Source organism: Dreissena polymorpha, chromosome 11 (genome assembly GCF_020536995.1).
Source record: "Dreissena polymorpha isolate Duluth1 chromosome 11, UMN_Dpol_1.0, whole genome shotgun sequence".
NCBI lineage: Eukaryota > Metazoa > Mollusca > Bivalvia > Myida > Dreissenidae > Dreissena > Dreissena polymorpha.
Window position 1 is genome coordinate 86772142 of NC_068365.1, and position 18744 is coordinate 86790885.

At 35.4% G+C, this 18744-nt stretch overlaps 2 protein-coding genes across 15 annotated transcripts in view; one reads left to right on the forward strand and one right to left on the reverse strand.

Annotated features, from left to right (window-relative positions):
- Positions 1–18744, reverse strand: part of LOC127851468 (plexin-A2-like) — a 203150-nt gene that overhangs the window by 139868 nt on the left and 44538 nt on the right. The window lies entirely within an intron of this gene.
- LOC127851467 (receptor-type guanylate cyclase gcy-21-like) lies at positions 4250–9057 on the forward strand. Its single transcript, XM_052385261.1, has 4 exons — positions 4250–4489; positions 5852–5950; positions 6648–6739; positions 7121–9057. Exons 1-4 carry the CDS (start codon positions 4255–4257, stop codon positions 7667–7669), a joined length of 975 nt encoding a protein of 324 aa, XP_052241221.1. The 5' UTR covers positions 4250–4254; the 3' UTR covers positions 7670–9057.

The window sequence follows — 18744 nt, forward strand, 5'->3', positions numbered from 1 at the left end:
ACAATCGGTTAAAATACTGGAATATTGTTACAAGCTATGTAGAAAAAGAAGTAAACAACTATTAAAACGTGTTCATGAGCTCTTCCAGCACAAATTGTTGCGATTTGAGATGCTCAAGACGAGTTTTTTGTACGTTTTGTTTCTTATTTTCCTCTGAAAACGTATTTTTTTTCTTAAAAACTCACGATGCTCCTTAAATTCGTGAAACAAACGCATTTATTCCGTGAAATTTGCCAAAACGGCGTCATATCCCACTAAAAAATGATGATTTTCTGTAAATACAGCTCCTTTGTGACTAGGCCTGGTTTTGCGTTTAGGTCATAATACACCAAATAGTTTCCCTATATAATTCAATGTAAAAGCGACAACTTTGAGCGAAAATAAATGCAACATTCTGCACATAGAGACCCCCATAACCATACCTTTTCTGAGAGGCCATTCTAAGCGGAATCGATATATGCAATAAAAAAGATATGTCATGTACAAAGCAAGAAAGAACTTGACACAAATCAAAATCGACTGTTTTTGCAACTTTTTTTTTCGGCCGTTTCTTAGTGGAATGTAACCTTTTCTAGTGCAATGGTTTACTATAGTCTTCATGTGTATCATATTTCAGGGATTCAGTAGTAAACACCTATTCATGCCCTACCATTATCTCCGCAAGATAACACCCGAATAATGGTAAAAAGTGTAAAACATGCCTTCCTGTCAACTATGATATTTTTTTAGAGAGTACAGCCCTACATGAAGCGATCGTTTAGTGTATTGTAACATATAAGACAACGTTTACTGTTAACATCGCGAAAAATAAGCACTCCTCGATACTTATAAACCTATTTTCTATGTGCATGCCAATTTTCAGACCGATCTTTCACGTAGAAATGCTTGAAAATGCATTTTATTATAACGCCTGATAAGCCATGTGGCTTTCGCGTTCGGAGCTTTGATTTATAACGGGCGTTCAGGCGTAAAACAACTACCCTCAATAATTACAATCGGTCAAAATACTGGAATATTGTTACAAGCTATGTAGAAAAAGAAGTAAACAACTATTAAAACGTGTTCATGAGCTCTTCCAGCACAAATTGTTGCGATTTGAGATGCTCAAGACGAGTTTTTGTACGTTTTGTTTCTTATTTTCCTCTGAAAACGTATTTTTTTCTTAAAAACTCACGATGCTCCTTAAATTCGTGAAACAAACGCATTTATTCCGTGAAATTTGCCAAAACGCGTCATATCCCACTAAAAAATGATGATTTTCTGTAAATACAGCTCCTTTGTGACTAGGCCTGGTTTTGCGTTTAGGTCATAATACACCAAATAGTTTCCCTATATAATTCAATGTAAAAGCGACAACTTTGAGCGAAAATAAATGCAACATTTTGCACATAGAGACCCCCATAACCATACCTTTTCTGAGAGGCCATTCTAAGCGGAATCGATATATGCAATAAAAAAGATATGTCATGTACAAAGCAAGAAAGAACTTGACACAAATCAAAATCGACTGTTTATGCAACTTTTTTTTCGGCCGTTTCTTAGTGGAATGTAACCTTTTCTAGTGCAATGGTTTACTATAGTCTTCATGTGTATCATATTTCAGGGATTCAGTAGTAAACACCTATTCATGCCCTACCATTATCTCCGCAAGATAACACCCGAATAATGGTAAAAAGTGTAAAACATGCCTTCCTGTCAACTATGATATTTTTTTAGAGAGTACAGCCCTACATGAAGCGATCGTTTAGTGTATTGTAACCTATAAGACAACGTTTACTGTTAACATCGCGAAAAATAAGCACTCCTCGATACTTATAAACCTATTTTCTATGTGCATGCCAATTTTCAGACCGATCTTTCACGTAGAAATGCTTGAAAATGCATTTTATTATAACGCCTGATAAGCCATGTGGCTTTCGCGTTCGGAGCTTTGATTTATAACGGGCGTTCAGGCGTAAAACAACTACCCTCAATAATTACAATCGGTTAAAATACTGGAATATTGTTACAAGCTATGTAGAAAAAGAAGTAAACAACTATTAAAACGTGTTCATGAGCTCTTCCAGCACAAATTGTTGCGATTTGAGATGCTCAAGACGAGTTTTTGTACGTTTTGTTTCTTATTTTCCTCTGAAAACGTATTTTTTTCTTAAAAACTCACGATGCTCCTTAAATTCGTGAAACAAACGCATTTATTCCGTGAAATTTGCCAAAACGCGTCATATCCCACTAAAAAATGATGATTTTCTGTAAATACAGCTCCTTTGTGACTAGGCCTGGTTTTGCGTTTAGGTCATAATACACCAAATAGTTTCCCTATATAATTCAATGTAAAAGCGACAACTTTGAGCGAAAATAAATGCAACATTCTGCACATAGAGACCCCCATAACCATACCTTTTCTGAGAGGCCATTCTAAGCGGAATCGATATATGCAATAAAAAAGATATGTCATGTACAAAGCAAGAAAGAACTTGACACAAATCAAAATCGACTGTTTTTGCAATTTTTTTTTCGGCCGTTTCTTAGTGGAATGTAACCTTTTCTAGTGCAATGGTTTACTATAGTCTTCATGTGTATCATATTTCAGGGATTCAGTAGTAAACACCTATTCATGCCCTACCATTATCTCCGCAAGATAACACCCGAATAATGGTAAAAAGTGTAAAACATGCCTTCCTGTCAACTATGATATTTTTTTAGAGAGTACAGCCCTACATGAAGCGATCGTTTAGTGTATTGTAACATATAAGACAACGTTTACTGTTAACATCGCGAAAAATAAGCACTCCTCGATACTTATAAACCTATTTTCTATGTGCATGCCAATTTTCAGACCGATCTTTCACGTAGAAATGCTTGAAAATGCATTTTATTATAACGCCTGATAAGCCATGTGGCTTTCGCGTTCGGAGCTTTGATTTATAACGGGCGTTCAGGCGTAAAACAACTACCCTCAATAATTACAATCGGTCAAAATACTGGAATATTGTTACAAGCTATGTAGAAAAAGAAGTAAACAACTATTAAAACGTGTTCATGAGCTCTTCCAGCACAAATTGTTGCGATTTGAGATGCTCAAGACGAGTTTTTGTACGTTTTGTTTCTTATTTTCCTCTGAAAACGTATTTTTTTTCTTAAAAACTCACGATGCTCCTTAAATTCGTGAAACAAACGCATTTATTCCGTGAAATTTGCCAAAACGCGTCATATCCCACTAAAAAATGATGATTTTCTGTAAATACAGCTCCTTTGTGACTAGGCCTGGTTTTGCGTTTAGGTCATAATACACCAAATAGTTTCTCTATATAATTCAATGTAAAAGCGACAACTTTGAGCGAAAATAAATGCAACATTTTGCACATAGAGACCCCCATAACCATACCTTTTCTGAGAGGCCATTCTAAGCGGAATCGATATATGCAATAAAAAAGATATGTCATGTACAAAGCAAGAAAGAACTTGACACAAATCAAAATCGACTGTTTTTGCAACTTTTTTTTTCGGCCGTTTCTTAGTGGAATGTAACCTTTTCTAGTGCAATGGTTTACTATAGTCTTCATGTGTATCATATTTCAGGGATTCAGTAGTAAACACCTATTCATGCCCTACCATTATCTCCGCAAGATAACACCCGAATAATGGTAAAAAGTGTAAAACATGCCTTCCTGTCAACTATGATATTTTTTTAGAGAGTACAGCCCTACATGAAGCGATCGTTTAGTGTATTGTAACCAGAAAGCAAGAAATCGGATGTTTATACGTCATTTAGTTTATCCAGCCAATAATGATAGAAACCTAAAGTTCTACTCGATAGATAACACATAGCATGTTTTCAAAGAATATATTTGGGATAGTGATGAAATCAGATTCATTTAAGATTTACACAATTTGGAATGGTATGGCGCCGGCCGGTCTTTTATATCAATTGTCAATTGTAGAAAGTAAAGCTCACTGTAATTAAATTATACTTAACGACCATTCTTATATAATAGTCACATAATTAAGTAAAGCAACAGTACACCATTATCTGTAAATTGTTTTTATTACAAACCCATTTCATAATTAAATTTATCATTTATTTGTTTCAATTGAAAAACATTTGTCATATTTTGTTACAGTTCAAATAATGTAACTGTAAGTCATAACCGCTGGTTTAGTCGTTAAATCTTAAACTATTGCAAATAGATACAGATACAATGTGTCGTTAGATGTTTCTAAAACGTTGACCCTGATTGCCCACAGGTCGTCTGCATGCTCAACGACCTCTACACGTGCTTCGACGCCATCGTGGAGAACTTTGACGTCTACAAGATTGAGACGATTGGTGACGCGTATTTCGTCGTGAGTGGTCTGCCCTTGAGAAACGACGACCTGCACGCGGGCGAGATAGCGTCTATGTCACTGCGCATGCTCCAGGAAATAAAACGCTTCAAGATACGTCACAGACCTAACGACACACTCAAGTTGCGGATTGGTTTGCATTCGGGTGTGTGCTTTTATTCGGCTGAGTTCTATATCGTTTGTATTATTCGTCATATTTTTTTAAAACATATGGACAAATATAATTGAAGAAATATTTCATAATTTTATAGCTAAAACATTTCAAAAATATAGTATTGTACCTAAAGCTTTATAACAAAATTACATATTAAAGTTAACATACGGTATACATATTTGTTACAATATGTAGTGTGTTGAACATGTATATATTTTTTTAATATGTACATTATCTAGTAGATTTATCATGAAGGTTCCCGCCCGCGTTGCCGGTGTTGTGGTCATGAGTATGCCGTGCTACAAGCTGTTAAATTAGTTAACCTCACTACCTTTTGTTCAACTATAATACCTCGTTTCTCCAGGAGACCCTTGCATGCTCTGTGTGATACCGCACTACCCGCTTTTCAATAATAATACATTCTTTCCCCTGTTCAATTATAATACCTCCGTTCCTACGTTCTTTTAAACTGCCAATTTTCCCTTGTTGAATTATAATACCGCCGTTCACCTCTTCAATAATAATACGTCATTTCCTTGTTTAATTATAATACCTCATTTCCGCGGTAGGTCATTGCGCGGCCGTGGTGGTTGGCTTGACGATGACACGCTACACACTGTTTTATTATGATACATCCTTTCTCCTGTATTATTCTAGTACATCCTTTCCCCTGTTCAATTATATTACCTTATTTCCTCTGTTCAATAATAATGCCTCCTTTTCCATGCATGTCCCTGAGCGCCTAGGGTGGTAGCCCTGAATATACCACATTACATGGTGTTCAAATATAAAACCTCATCTTCCTTGTTGAATTATAATACCTCCTTTCACATGAATTAAATAACGCTTATAGCCTAATGAATGATACTACCCCTTTTCCTCCGTTAATTTATAATAGACTCATTTCCCTTGTTCAATAATAATACCCCATCTCCAATGATCAATTGTAATACCTCATGTTCCTTGTTCAATAATAATACTTATGTTCGCGTGTTAAATAATAAAACCTCCTGTCACATGTTCAATTATAATAAATTATTTCCCCTGTTCACAATTAATACCTTCACTCCAATGTTCAATTATACCACCCTATCTCCCCTGTTTAATAATAATAACTATTTTCCCCTGTTTTAATTGAAATCATCCTTTCCCTTGTTTATGATACATTCTTTCCCCTTCAGGTCCCTGCGTGGTCGGTTTGGTGGGACTGAAATTTCCGCTCTACATGCTATTCAATTATTATACCTCCATTTTTTTCCAATTCAATTATACAACTTTCTTTTTCCTGTTCAATCATAATACATCCGTTCTCTTGGTCCGGTATAATACATCCTTTCCCCTTTTCCTCTGCAGGTCCTTGCGTGGCCGGAGTGGTGGGTTTGAAGATGCCGCGCTACACGCTGTTCGGGGACACGGTCAACACAGCGTCCCGCATGGAGTCCACGGGAGTCCGTATGTAGCAACTTCACTCGTAATATCTACAACATATATAATATATATTTTAACTAATCTATTAATTGATTTATACAATTACGCAACATTGTCAATGGTTCCGTGACCAGAATATAAATAAATGTGTTGCGTAATTCGATGGAACAAAGACACTCACAGCTCGGGTGTCCTGTTGTTTAAAAAATAATGATCCCTCTAGCTGGCTGGTGTTTATTGTAACTAAATTCACAGAGTCTGTGTATATTAATGTAATTTGAAATACCAGACGGAAAAAGAGCATATCCATGGTTACCGCGAAAAAGGAAGAGTCAAGAAATTCAACGAGAAGACTCAACTCGAAATGACATTTAAGCCAGGTGGATTTACAGTTCATCTGGACAATTCTTCAGGATAATTAATTTATAAACTGACAAAGGTCACACCATTAATTGCTTTGTTTTTGTAAAAAGATTTTCTCAAACATTAAGCACGATATGTTAAGACGTTACAATATCTTAATTTAATAACTTAGGATTTTTGAGTGTCCTGATATACAAATCCTAATGAATAAATAAAAAACTGAACTAACAATGTACGTTATAATCATTGTTTATACAATTTGCAACCACCTTTTGCGTAAAGGTTGTTGTATCAGCGCTCGGTAAACATTTCTCCCGCCCTAAAACAGCTTTTCATTTCCGGTCCGCATCTGTTTTAGCCCTGAAGATCCACTGCAGTGAGACTATCACGTGTCTGCTAAGAAAGCTGGGAGGCTACCAACTTACTGAGCGAGGCCTCGTCAATGCCAAGGTAAGAACACCCCGCACATGCAGCGTTTGGTTATGAGTAACGTATATGTCAATATCTTTTGATATGGAAAGAACATGTCACGTATATTCATTATTTTATTTGTTTGTTTGAAAGTTTTAACATGCTTTAGATTAAATAGTATTGAGATGTATTACGTCGAAAGCCGTAGTTTTTAGACATGATTGTGTAAATTGCTTGGGTAATGCCCGTAAGAGTTTGCAAAAGGTCAACACGATGCTCGTCAAACTAAGTGAGTCGCCCAACTTTTATTGAAAAGTCCATACGCAGCCGTGCTTCTTTCAGTATCTCGTTCTTAGTTATAGATGGTACATCTAAGGATCAATTCTGGACTTTATGACACTTTTGCTCATATTCTCACAGGGTAAAGGCGAAATGCTGACCTATTTCCTTGAGGGTGAGGATGAATCTCACCGACAGAGGCGCATCTCTCACAGCCGCCTGTGCGGTAAAATCACGCCCAAATGTGACCTCGATCCAGCGGGCGAGATCTTTGGCGCGCCTATCATCCATCCACGATACTGGACCAATGGATTCACTAACAGCTCATGTGACCGCTCCCCGGTGTTCCCAAACTACAATCCCAACATTCCACTAAAAGAGAACTGTGATAGCCCCGAGGACAATGTGTTTGACAAAGCTTTCAATGCGCATGATGCTCCTTCTCAGAAAGGTATGCAGCAGAGCGGTTCCACGCAGCATCCTCATGCTCTCAACTCAACATGCAACTCGAAACTTCAGGATCTGACGACCGGCAACCAGCCGGCCAAACGCCCGACCAGACATGGGAGACAAATATCGGATTCGGTCGACGGTCGACCAACTTCAGAATCCTTGAATAAAATAACGCTGGGACTGCTGCATAGAAATGAATCATTCCCGTCGTACATGATTGCAGAGGACAGCGTCTGACAGAGAGGCGACCATCCCGACACAATGTTTCTTCAACCCTGTCACATCCGTAGTTGCACTATGGGACTCGTGACGATTATAACACCACCTCATAATGCTAATCGTTACAGAAGCTCATTTAACTAGCACATGTTTGTCTGTGATGAAAATAATCGCTTTAAAAACATTCACGACTCGGAGCCGGCATCCACGAGTCCTCTAGTAAAATTTCCTGAAACCGAGGTGCGACAGTGGAACAGAAACTATGACGTCAAATTGCAATATGCAGTTTGATGTTGAACGCAGCCTTAGTATCTTTGTTAGCAGCATTTGTAAATGTCTTAGGTAGTTGTACACAGATCATTTTTTTGGTGTTTGCGTAATTGTTTGTGTTACGTTTATTAAAGAGTCATTAAATTAATACTATGCTTACATAAGACCCTTGTGTTCGGCCGTTTTGTTAGATGTGTTAGAATTGATTATGTCAACGACATTCATTGTAGGCTACATTTTTCTCGTGAACAGAAAACCCTAAGAATATGTACGATGACGACATAAACATATTGGCTCTTCACTAATGTCACGCAAAGTCCTGTATTGCTCATTAACTTTAGTTTTGATTTGTGGTGATTATATAACAATCTTTTTGCCAAATGAGGTAACTCAGACGTGGAATATTGGTTAGCTTTGATGCATTTTGCACTGTTTTATAGCTCGTATATGCGCTACAATATTACACTATTTTCATAATGTTTGTACTCGTAATTAATAACATGATCAGTGCATGGACAGGTAATGTTAAGTTTTCGTTAAATGACAGTTGTGTTTTGTTTTCTGTTTAATCTGTGATAATTACCCGATGATCCATTTTAAAATCTTCGACAGTCCTTATATTGACTCATTGCTTTGTATATAGATGGTTGTTGCATTATATTGTGATTTATCATCTTTGTAGTTCAACGCTACGATTGTGATTCAATCTTGTTTAATAGTAATTGAAAAAAAGTTTGTTTTGTGAACTATTCTCTATTGTCTTCCCTCCAAAAAATACAAGGATGGTCTGATCATAGAAATCAACCTGGAAGACTTACGGCAAGCGTTACTGAATACACACGTATCTTTAAAAACTGTGTATAAGGAACACTTGAAGGCGCATGCACGTATAAAAATGCAAATATTTGTTTGCATTGATTTTAATTGAATTCTATTGAATATTGGAATTTGTATAACGGACGCTAAGCTGCCTATTTCATCCAAAAAACTTGCGTGTACTGCTTTATGCAGTCCTGACAAGCACACTCAAAAAACAAATACTGGATTAAAAAAGAGGTTCGTTGCGTTTATAGACCTTCATATTAGTTGCAAATAATAACGCGTCCTCTGTATTTAAAGACCGGAGAAGCAGTATAAAAGGGCCACAAACTCACAAAATGTCTACTTTTCAGTTGTAAACAGCACAAAACAAAAATGATTTTTTCATAATATTTAAGTTTGTGTTTAATATTTTCCAATGAAATTTGGCATACATATACTTTAGTATACAAACAATATGTATTTGTAATTTGGTGATTGGAAGTTATATAGTTATTGACTTACAGAAAAAAGTGTTTTTTGTTGTCTGCTTGAAATTCAAATTTCCCTGTAAATGCTAAGCACCACCCAATTGAAAGGTTATGAACTTTTCTAAGCCAGTAGCTTGCGAATGACTCAGATCAAGTTTACAGATTCAACACTATACCAGACTTTCTGTCTGCTCAAACACGTGTTTCTGTTCATAAACAATCTTATGTTAACAGCAAATCACTGTCAGATAAACCCAGCCAACTAGTTAATGTGGGTTAACATTTAACCACCGCAAAATCAAGTACGTGAGATCCGGCTTTTAAATATCTATCGTATCAAGTAAGACTGTGAAACTCTTGCTTGATACTGTTTATGAGAAAAGAGGTACTGCCCAACTTGAAAAGTTGCTTTAAAAAAAAACAGGCTTAATATGCGCAATGTAAACTTCCGTTATTATTGTGTGTTTTTTTTTGTTTAAAAGAAGTCTCTTCTAACCGAAAATCAACATTAGGCGGAAACTTTAGTCAATAATTAGACTTTGCGGACCACACAGGCGCAAAGTGCGTCTTCGTTGTCTTTCTTTTCCAACGAATGCTAGCGTTCGTATGTTAATTTATATATGGTTTGCATTTTCATTATTCATGGGTTTGTTGGTATGACGTTTAAGTTGATATTCTTATGGATTAGTTAGTTCATTTTTTATTCTCGTTCTGGAGTTAATTTATGTACGTAAAGTGTCGTACTAGCTTAACCTGTGTAGTCCGTGCAGACGGCTTCTATGGACTTCTTTGTTTATAGTGAGCCTTTTCTAAATAAAAATCCTGCTCAAGCGGAAGTGTCGAACAATGTGTTTCATTTGACGGCTGGTAAATAGGCTCAGTTTCATGAATTTGAGTAAAAGGTTAAGCTATTCTCGACAGCTGAGATGGTACCTTGATGCACCAATCTGTAAATATGTAATACAGATTCGTCTGAAAAGTATAACATTATCAATAACTTGCCAACATCTTTGTTGCTTTTTTTGAATGAGTTACACTAGTCGTGTAATCATTTACAAGTCTCGCATCTACGTTGTAAGCATGCCATTTATCTTGACAACGGCCCCTCTAGCAAGTCATCAATACTGTATTTCAAAGAGAAACTGGCGTAAATAAGACAGATTCGATACGCTCCTGTCAGGTTAAGCATTACCAGGAAGCGTAATAATATTACATGTTTAAAGTCAGAGCGAGAATCTCTTAAAGACCGACGAAGGGACAGAAGAATCGATACTGCAATTTTGGAAAACGAGGACAAATATATGTGCTGAATGTGAAGTCCGAAAATGCTGATCAGGATGATAATTTACGCTTTTATGGTATTTTTCGTTAAAAGGCAGTCCTTTCGAAGCAAAAATCCAGTTTACACAACACGTGTCGTCCTAGATCAGCCCGTTCGGACTAGTTTTGGGACGATACTGCGCACATACATTATGGGACGATACTGCGCACATACATTATGGGACGATACTGCGCACATACATTATGGGACGATACTGCGCACATACATTATGGGACGATACTGCTCACATACATTATGGGACGATACTGCGCACATACATTATGGGACGATACTGCGCACATACATTATGGGACGATACTGCGCACATACATTATGGGACGATACTGCGCACATACATTATGGGACGATACTGCGCACATACATTAAGACCTGTTTTCACAGAGGGAGGCTTAACGAAAAATATCGCTTTTCTAAGCATGGCGCGCGCTACTCATAAACTTGCACTTTGCAAGTTGCTCGCATTGCAAATACCGTAACACATCTTAATAAATATTAAATAACGTCTTCAAAACAAGTATAAAATGCAATTACTTGAAAAATATTCAGATGTAATTATTTTATTATTTTGTTTTATTGTGTTGTTAAGAGGGGTACCCTTTTCACTTATATAAGGAAAAACGTGCACCAGTCACTACACATAACTTCTTTTGCTAAGATTGAAGGACTTAGAACGTATGTCGTAAGTTCGAGGACTCGTTGAGGTACTATTTTAACGCGTGTGTCTTTACTTATTGCGGTGAAGACTTGTTGGTAAAAAGTAATTGTACAATACAAATAAACTACTGAAACCCATTATAGGAAACTTAACTGTCTCTTCTGTCTTGTTTGCTTTTAGTATTCTTTCTTTCTGAGGCAGTAAATGCTTTATCCTGAATGTTGCAGATATTATGTGAACACATAGACTAAATATTTCGAGCAAGATGCGAAACAGACGTGCAGCTTATATGTAAGTACCTTCGCACAATTTGCTTGTTAATTAGCGTCGAAACAAATAGAGGAGAATAGTTTTTTAGAATACCCAACTTAATTGCATTTCACTTGATACCATGTTTATGAAACAATTGTTGATGTCTGGAACATAGCGAATAAAAAGCAATTTTTTGTTTCGATGCAACTTTTATTCTGCATCGAATGCACCACGTAATGTAAAAAACAACTGTTTTGTAATAAGAGTCTTCAAATTTGAAACAATTATTAGAGCTATACAATAAAATTGCAATAATTAGAAAAAATCAATTTCCACTTAAGCTCAAGCTAATAATGGATTAAAACGGGTATTACAGGGACGTGTTCATATATTTGTTTACATTAGATGCGGTTTATTGATAAATTAAAACAATGCTGGTAAAGAGTTCTAGTTTTATGCAAAAATGTCCTATAACAAGAACAAAAGAAAAGAAAATTGTTTATCCTACATAGCCAGGAAACCCTGACCTTTGGATTAAAAAGATATTTCCGTTGCCACACAGCCTACTTGGCTATTATTATTACATGCCTTATATACTTAAAATAAGCACATTTGTATAGTAAAATGTATTACAGGTAAAAAAAGGATTAGCACTGTTAATTATTCAATTGTTTTTATATTCTAATGCAGACATTTATAATAAACTGCTACTGATGATTGATCATAAAATAATATGTATTTGTAGTATGAGTCCGAGTTATAAGGATTATTTTTCTCCCGTATTTACACGATTCTTTTAATTGATTCATATAAGCACAAATTGGTCTTTTAAAAGTCTATCCATTCAACGTGTATGCAAATATGAATTAAGCAAATATGTACATTTAAATTTGGTTAAGCACATACGTTTTATTTTAGAGACCTGATTGAGTAATTTGGTATTCATTTGATATTATGCTTTATATTAGTATTCACCTAAAGATACCCAGACTGAAATGCTGGTGTATTTTATTCAACAAATGCAGAATACCATATCATGATTCCATATCTCACAATATGCAATAAGTCACCATATTCCGACTTTTGAATTATTCGATGAATCGTATAACATCGTAAGGATGTAAATATCACATAACACTATTCGCTATGTTCAATTTAATGTTCTAAATATGTTTATAAGGAACCGGAATTATTAAGTACGCAATTGAAACAACAAAAATATATGGATAAATATTGAGGAAATTAGGTAAATGTCATATTGATTGCATACATGGTGTTTGAGACATTTATGTGATGGTTTGTTCTGTGTTTAGCTCAATTTGATAAACACGAAGTTCATGAATTAAGAAATTGTGGACCTGAATTACATTTTGCTATTTCTGTCGTTCATAGTAATACTGAACGCACGCTGTTTAATGTTTATCTTTACAGAACGTTGATTTATTTGAACTAGCGTTTTATCAGTGGTTAGTCAACAATTGCTTTTGTCGAAGTGCAGAAGAGAACCTCAACCTTTCTTTAAACATCATTTGAACACACTAAAAAATGTTTCATTTTTCTATCTGTAAGGATAACATTACGTGTGCAATTATCCTTCAGAACAAATCCGTGGTTTCACATGTTTCAATGACAGGCAGGGATAAGGTTATCCGATCTTTCGACAATGTCTATTCCATTTATCAATAATGCTGGAACGATGTCGAACACAAATAGTTCTGGGATAAACAAATTTCGCATAATCAAGGCCGAAAACAAGACCTTTCGATTGCTCAATTCCAGCACAACTGTTACAGCAGTCAAGTTAAAGATAAAGGTACGAGTTTTAAAACTCCTCACATCCTCTAGCGCCATATAAGACATGTGCAATTAATCTTTACACACTATTATTCGACGTTAGAACAAAACATCCATATTGTGATAATTAGTGTTTTTTTCAACAATGCAACAGCTCTTGTACCTGAATTGATAAGTAAGGTAGACACTTGCATACATAATTGCAACTTTCAATATGATCTTAGCATATAAAATTGTATGTGTAATTGGATTATTTTTAATTAAAAGATAATGATACCATGTCCATGGCTGCATAAACGCACTTAAATAATACAGTTCAAATGAAACCACTGAAAGGAATGAAAATGTCATGCACAAGTTCTTATCATACTAAAAATAAAGACAGTTTAATATAAAAACAAATTCAAAATATGGAATGAACAGTTTATTTAGAGAAAAAACAACAGATTGATGTCAATTCCAGGTTTGATTTAGTATGTAAAAAAACATAATACAGCACATTTTTGTAGACAGAATTATTCAGAAAGCGTAAATTATGCAGAAAGCTTGCTGACAGCATTTCGCACAATTTCTTCCCATGTTGTGCTATTCACACTGCGTTTAGTAAAACAGTCCTACGACACACTAAGTGTTGCTTCATTATTGTGTAACGAACTCATGTCTTGTTTTTACCTAATGAACTGTCGTTGTATTTAAATTACTTATTAACGTCCATAAAACTAGGAATATATTTCATTGCAAATAGTGTCATTGTTTAGTTCGTAAGTTATTAAATTTAATTTCAATAACTTTTCATTTACACAAACCGTAGCCTAAAGATGTTATTCATAACTAAGTATATATAAAGTTAACCTAATATTTGTTATGACAAACTAATTATATATTAAATTAACCTAAAGATCTCACGGAAAATTGATCATTAACAATGACAAAAGATGTTATACACAGCATATTGAATTTTATTGAAAACTGGCCATTTTTAATTAAACCTAAACATGTTATGAAAAAGTATACATAAACTAAACCTCAAAATATTATAAACAACTACGTATAACTCATCTTAACCTGCCGATGTTATTAAACCTTTGTAGAAACATAGACCTAAGCATGATATGAACAAATACACACATATTCATAAGACCTAAAGATATTCCAGAAAATTAGGATTATCAACCAGACCTAATGATATTTTGAAAAACTAATTATACATAAATTTAACCTGAAGAAATTATTAACAAGTAATTACATATTTACTTCACTTGGAGGAAAGTGTCGTCACTGAAAAGACTGTTCGGACTGCACAGGCTAATATTATACGACACTTTAAACACATGCATTTGGCCCTTTGTTTTCACACAGCACTTTATCAGTGATAAAGGATTGTAAAACCACACTGTTGCAAAATCCGATTCAACTGTATGTACTTAAAAGAATGGACAAACGAGAGGTACGTTCTTGTGTTCACGTATATTTAATTACAGATTGAAAGTAATGTCCCGATACGTTTTTCATAGTGTTTTTTTTGGAATGAGTTTACTAAACAGTGTTTATGCTTGCGGTCTGATATAATTTGGCAAGTGGATAGATAATCATATTGTAACTTTGCAATAACATAATAAAAATACAGATAGAAAAACGCAGAAAGTACCATTTAGGTAGGCGTTTACCCCGCGTTTACCCTTAAAATAACAAGAATAATTAAGTATCGTTACTTTTCAGCACCATTCGAGTCCAAAGACGACTTGAACACATATCAAGTACAGTGGTTCGGGACAGTCCCACTCATGGTACCTAACTAGCCCCTCAATGACGACTGGGAACATTTCCTGGATGACGTTAGACGCAGGAGCACATAGCCGCCAATCAATGGGTTCGCGAACCTCTATAAAAGAAACGCGATAAGGACTACACATGATCCGTGCATTTTCATCTACTAGATCATGTTATCATCATAACGAGATCTTTCATAAAAAGCAAGAAACCTATTGCCATTGACTTACACATAATACAAACTACAAACCCTAACATCAATCAATGAAATTGGGGCGCTCTACATTTCGGCGTTCTCTTGATATTGCATGACAATAACATGAATATTAGAATTTGTGATATGTTGTCTTGCTCTCTTTTTGGAAGCTTTAATCGTTTAAATATTTACTTTGTTCACTTATATGTTTGTTAATAATGTCCCATGTATGATCCCCGAGTTTTCATTTTTTAATTAGTACCAGGAGGGTGTGTCATGAAGCATATTCCATTGATCCTCGGTCTGTGAAAACTGAGCTTAATGCATGTGCTCTTATGTAATTTTTCGTCTGAAGGAAGTCTATTTTAAACAAAAAACAGATCAAAAAAACAAAGTGTAGTTATTTATTAACCTGAGCGGACTGCACTGGGTAATCTGCAATGACACTTGACGCATATGCAAGTCAATTTTTCCCAGAAGGAGTCTCCGTTGTATTTTCGCCCTGTCAAATTGTTTGGAAATAGGTGTAAAGGTTTTGCTTCCTCACCTATGCAACATATTTCTGACATCTGTCTGATATTTTTTCTAAATATAGTCGCATGCTTTTCATACATTATTTTTTCATTTGGAATTGATCCGACAATGCTTTGTCAATCAATGTCATGTTTCCTTGTTATTTTTTTTTTAAAGTTAAAGTGAATTTTGAAAATAAGAAACAAAATATGACGCTTTATGGCTGTATTCTCACAAGTCGTCAACTATATTATGCGGCTTAGTTTTGGTGTTATTCGTATTGTCCTAAGAAAACTTCTTATCGCTAGTATAGAACACGACACCATATTTAAGTAGAACATTCCATAATGCGTGATCAAAAACATCAGAATAATTGACTGAATTTCCCAAAGGATTTTTCATGTTTTACATCACGATATAACTGTTGTTTTTGTTTGCATTTTGCCAGTCATATTATAAAAACTAACGCAGATAATCCGAGACAATTTTTCAGCAGAAAACAAAGGCTGTCAACTTTTATAGCTAGTTCGCTCCCATTTGTAAAGCGTCTAATATATTCCTAAGTGTCAGCTGTTATGTCTCAAATGAGAGAAATTATCGGGTCCGTTTTTAACCACTTAAAGATCAAAAGCGTTCATAAATAAGCATGCATAGGCCGTTTTGCGTCCCTCTGTCCGTACATCTTATGATTAAGCTTTATTTATTCCATATACAATACACATACAGTCCATGAGTCTACATGTTCAAAGCGTAGTCACATAGTTAAAGGCATACCATGTGCTCAGTATGGAAATTAATAAAGTATCCATACATGAAAAGGTCTAGGGAAATTGGATAACAACATTTCCAATCCTTTTTAAAAACGTTATGACGAAATCATAAAAAAAAGTTTAAGCAATAAATTATACAACGTTAATCATAATAATAGTTATACAGGTTTGTTTAACTAAATGCTTTATTTGCAAAAAATGGCTTGATCTATGTTGGTATTTGGTATTTGTATAATCAGATCATGTTTGTTCCATTCCAGATACATTTATTGATAAACAAATTTCCTTATATAATAAGATAAGGAACAGTCTTATCAATATTGATATCCATCCTCAAGAACATTGCAATGTTGATATTTTCTCTACAAAAGGTATAGATTCAGGTTTACGTCATCTGCCTGGTTCAATTTCTAATATATGACATGAAACCCTTAATCTACAAAGATTAATTCTAGACTTATTTATACTAACATTTTTTAAGTAAGTTTGCAAATGAAATTAAAAAAACTGACTGTAACGTATTACTCTTGAGGAATAAGTGTGGGTTGTTTTATTGATTTCATAGTTGTTTTGCTTTTAAGAATTTTCTATCAGTTAATGTATTCGTATGATCTCCCTAAGACATATTATACACCTCATGTTGTGGAAATCAACGAACTGTATATGATACACAAAAAATAACAACCAGATAGATTATAAGAACTTGTCAACGACATTATACTATGAATTAATTTTAACTATCAACTTAACTAATGAGCTATAGAGTAGAGGTTGTTTGAATATAATGCTATCCATCTGGATTAAAGACCGGCCAATCCCGACTGTTGAAACACATTTGAGCCTTGTTCTGGGAAAAACCAGACCTTATGAATGTGCGTTAAGTATCGTCCGCGATTAGCAAAGTCAGTTCGCACTGGCTTATCAGGGACGATACGTTTCGTTTAAAGTAGTTCTCTTCAAAACTAAAACCCATTGTAGGCGGAAAATGCTGTCCCTGATTAATATTGTCCCTGCATAGATTAACCTCTAATTTAAGTGGTGCTTTTCTATTTAACCAAAGGTCTGTCCGTTCTGTTGATCAACGTTCCAATATAGGTCTACTTAGTGTACGACGCCGTGCACATGTACGAACGGGCCCTGCATGAGACGCTCACATCCGTGGGCGATATGTGCAACGGCACGGCGCTTATAGCTTACATCCGCAATACCACATACACAAGTTATGCTGTTCTTATATATGTGGTCGTACATTTATTAATAGCTGTAGAGAAAATGGTGCAATTATATGATCCTCGTTCTGGGAACACTGGGCTAAATGCATGTGCTGAAAGTGTCCTCCCAGATTAGCTTTCGCAGCGACATTTCCCGCCTTGACTTGATTTTCGTTGAGGAGAAACCTTTTTTTAAACACAAAATTCCATAAAAGCGAAAAGTGTCGTCCCTGATTAGCATGTGCGAGCTGCAAAGGCTAATCTGGAAGCACACTTTACGCACATACATTTTTTCCGGTTTTCCCAGCATGCATTTTGCCCGGTTTTACCAGCCTGCATTTTGCCCGATTTTCCCAGCATGCATTTTGCCCGGTTTTCCCAGAAGTTTCATATGAACGATGGTCCACCGTTGCCCAACTAAAAAAGCATGTAAAACCATGTATGCGCATGCTCAGTGTGCGGCCGCAGTAAATGGTTAAAGTGAAAGTAGATTTCGCCGCCATTTTGTGTGGTTGGTAAAATGTGGTTTGTGTCCAAATAATTAGACGGTATCTATTGTATATTGACCCCATACTTATGTTGTCATTGCATATATTTTTATGAATGGGTTTCGGCCCGTAGCCTTGTGTTCGCCCTATATCATGTTCGCCTTGGGTTCTGTTAACCCTTCGATTCAGTGAAAAAAATAAACGGAGAAAAAAACATGTTTTTTTTATAAATTGTATTATTCATAACAGTAACACAATTGTATTGGTTGTGTTTTTTACATATTTGATATCTGATACGCAAACATATTCTTGAAGTGAAATGCAGTGTACTAAGAGTCACCCGGAAGCGCCGTCCGATAGAGCATCCATACCTATTGAAAGGAAAACCCTTCATCCACTCTACACTGTCTTGGAACACTCATATTTATCAAACTACCAAGAAAGCTAACAACATGCTGTGCTTCCTACGTAGAAATCTTCGGCACAGTTTTCAAGCCGCAAAAGTCAATGCCTATAAGACATTAGTCTTACCCCATTTAGAAT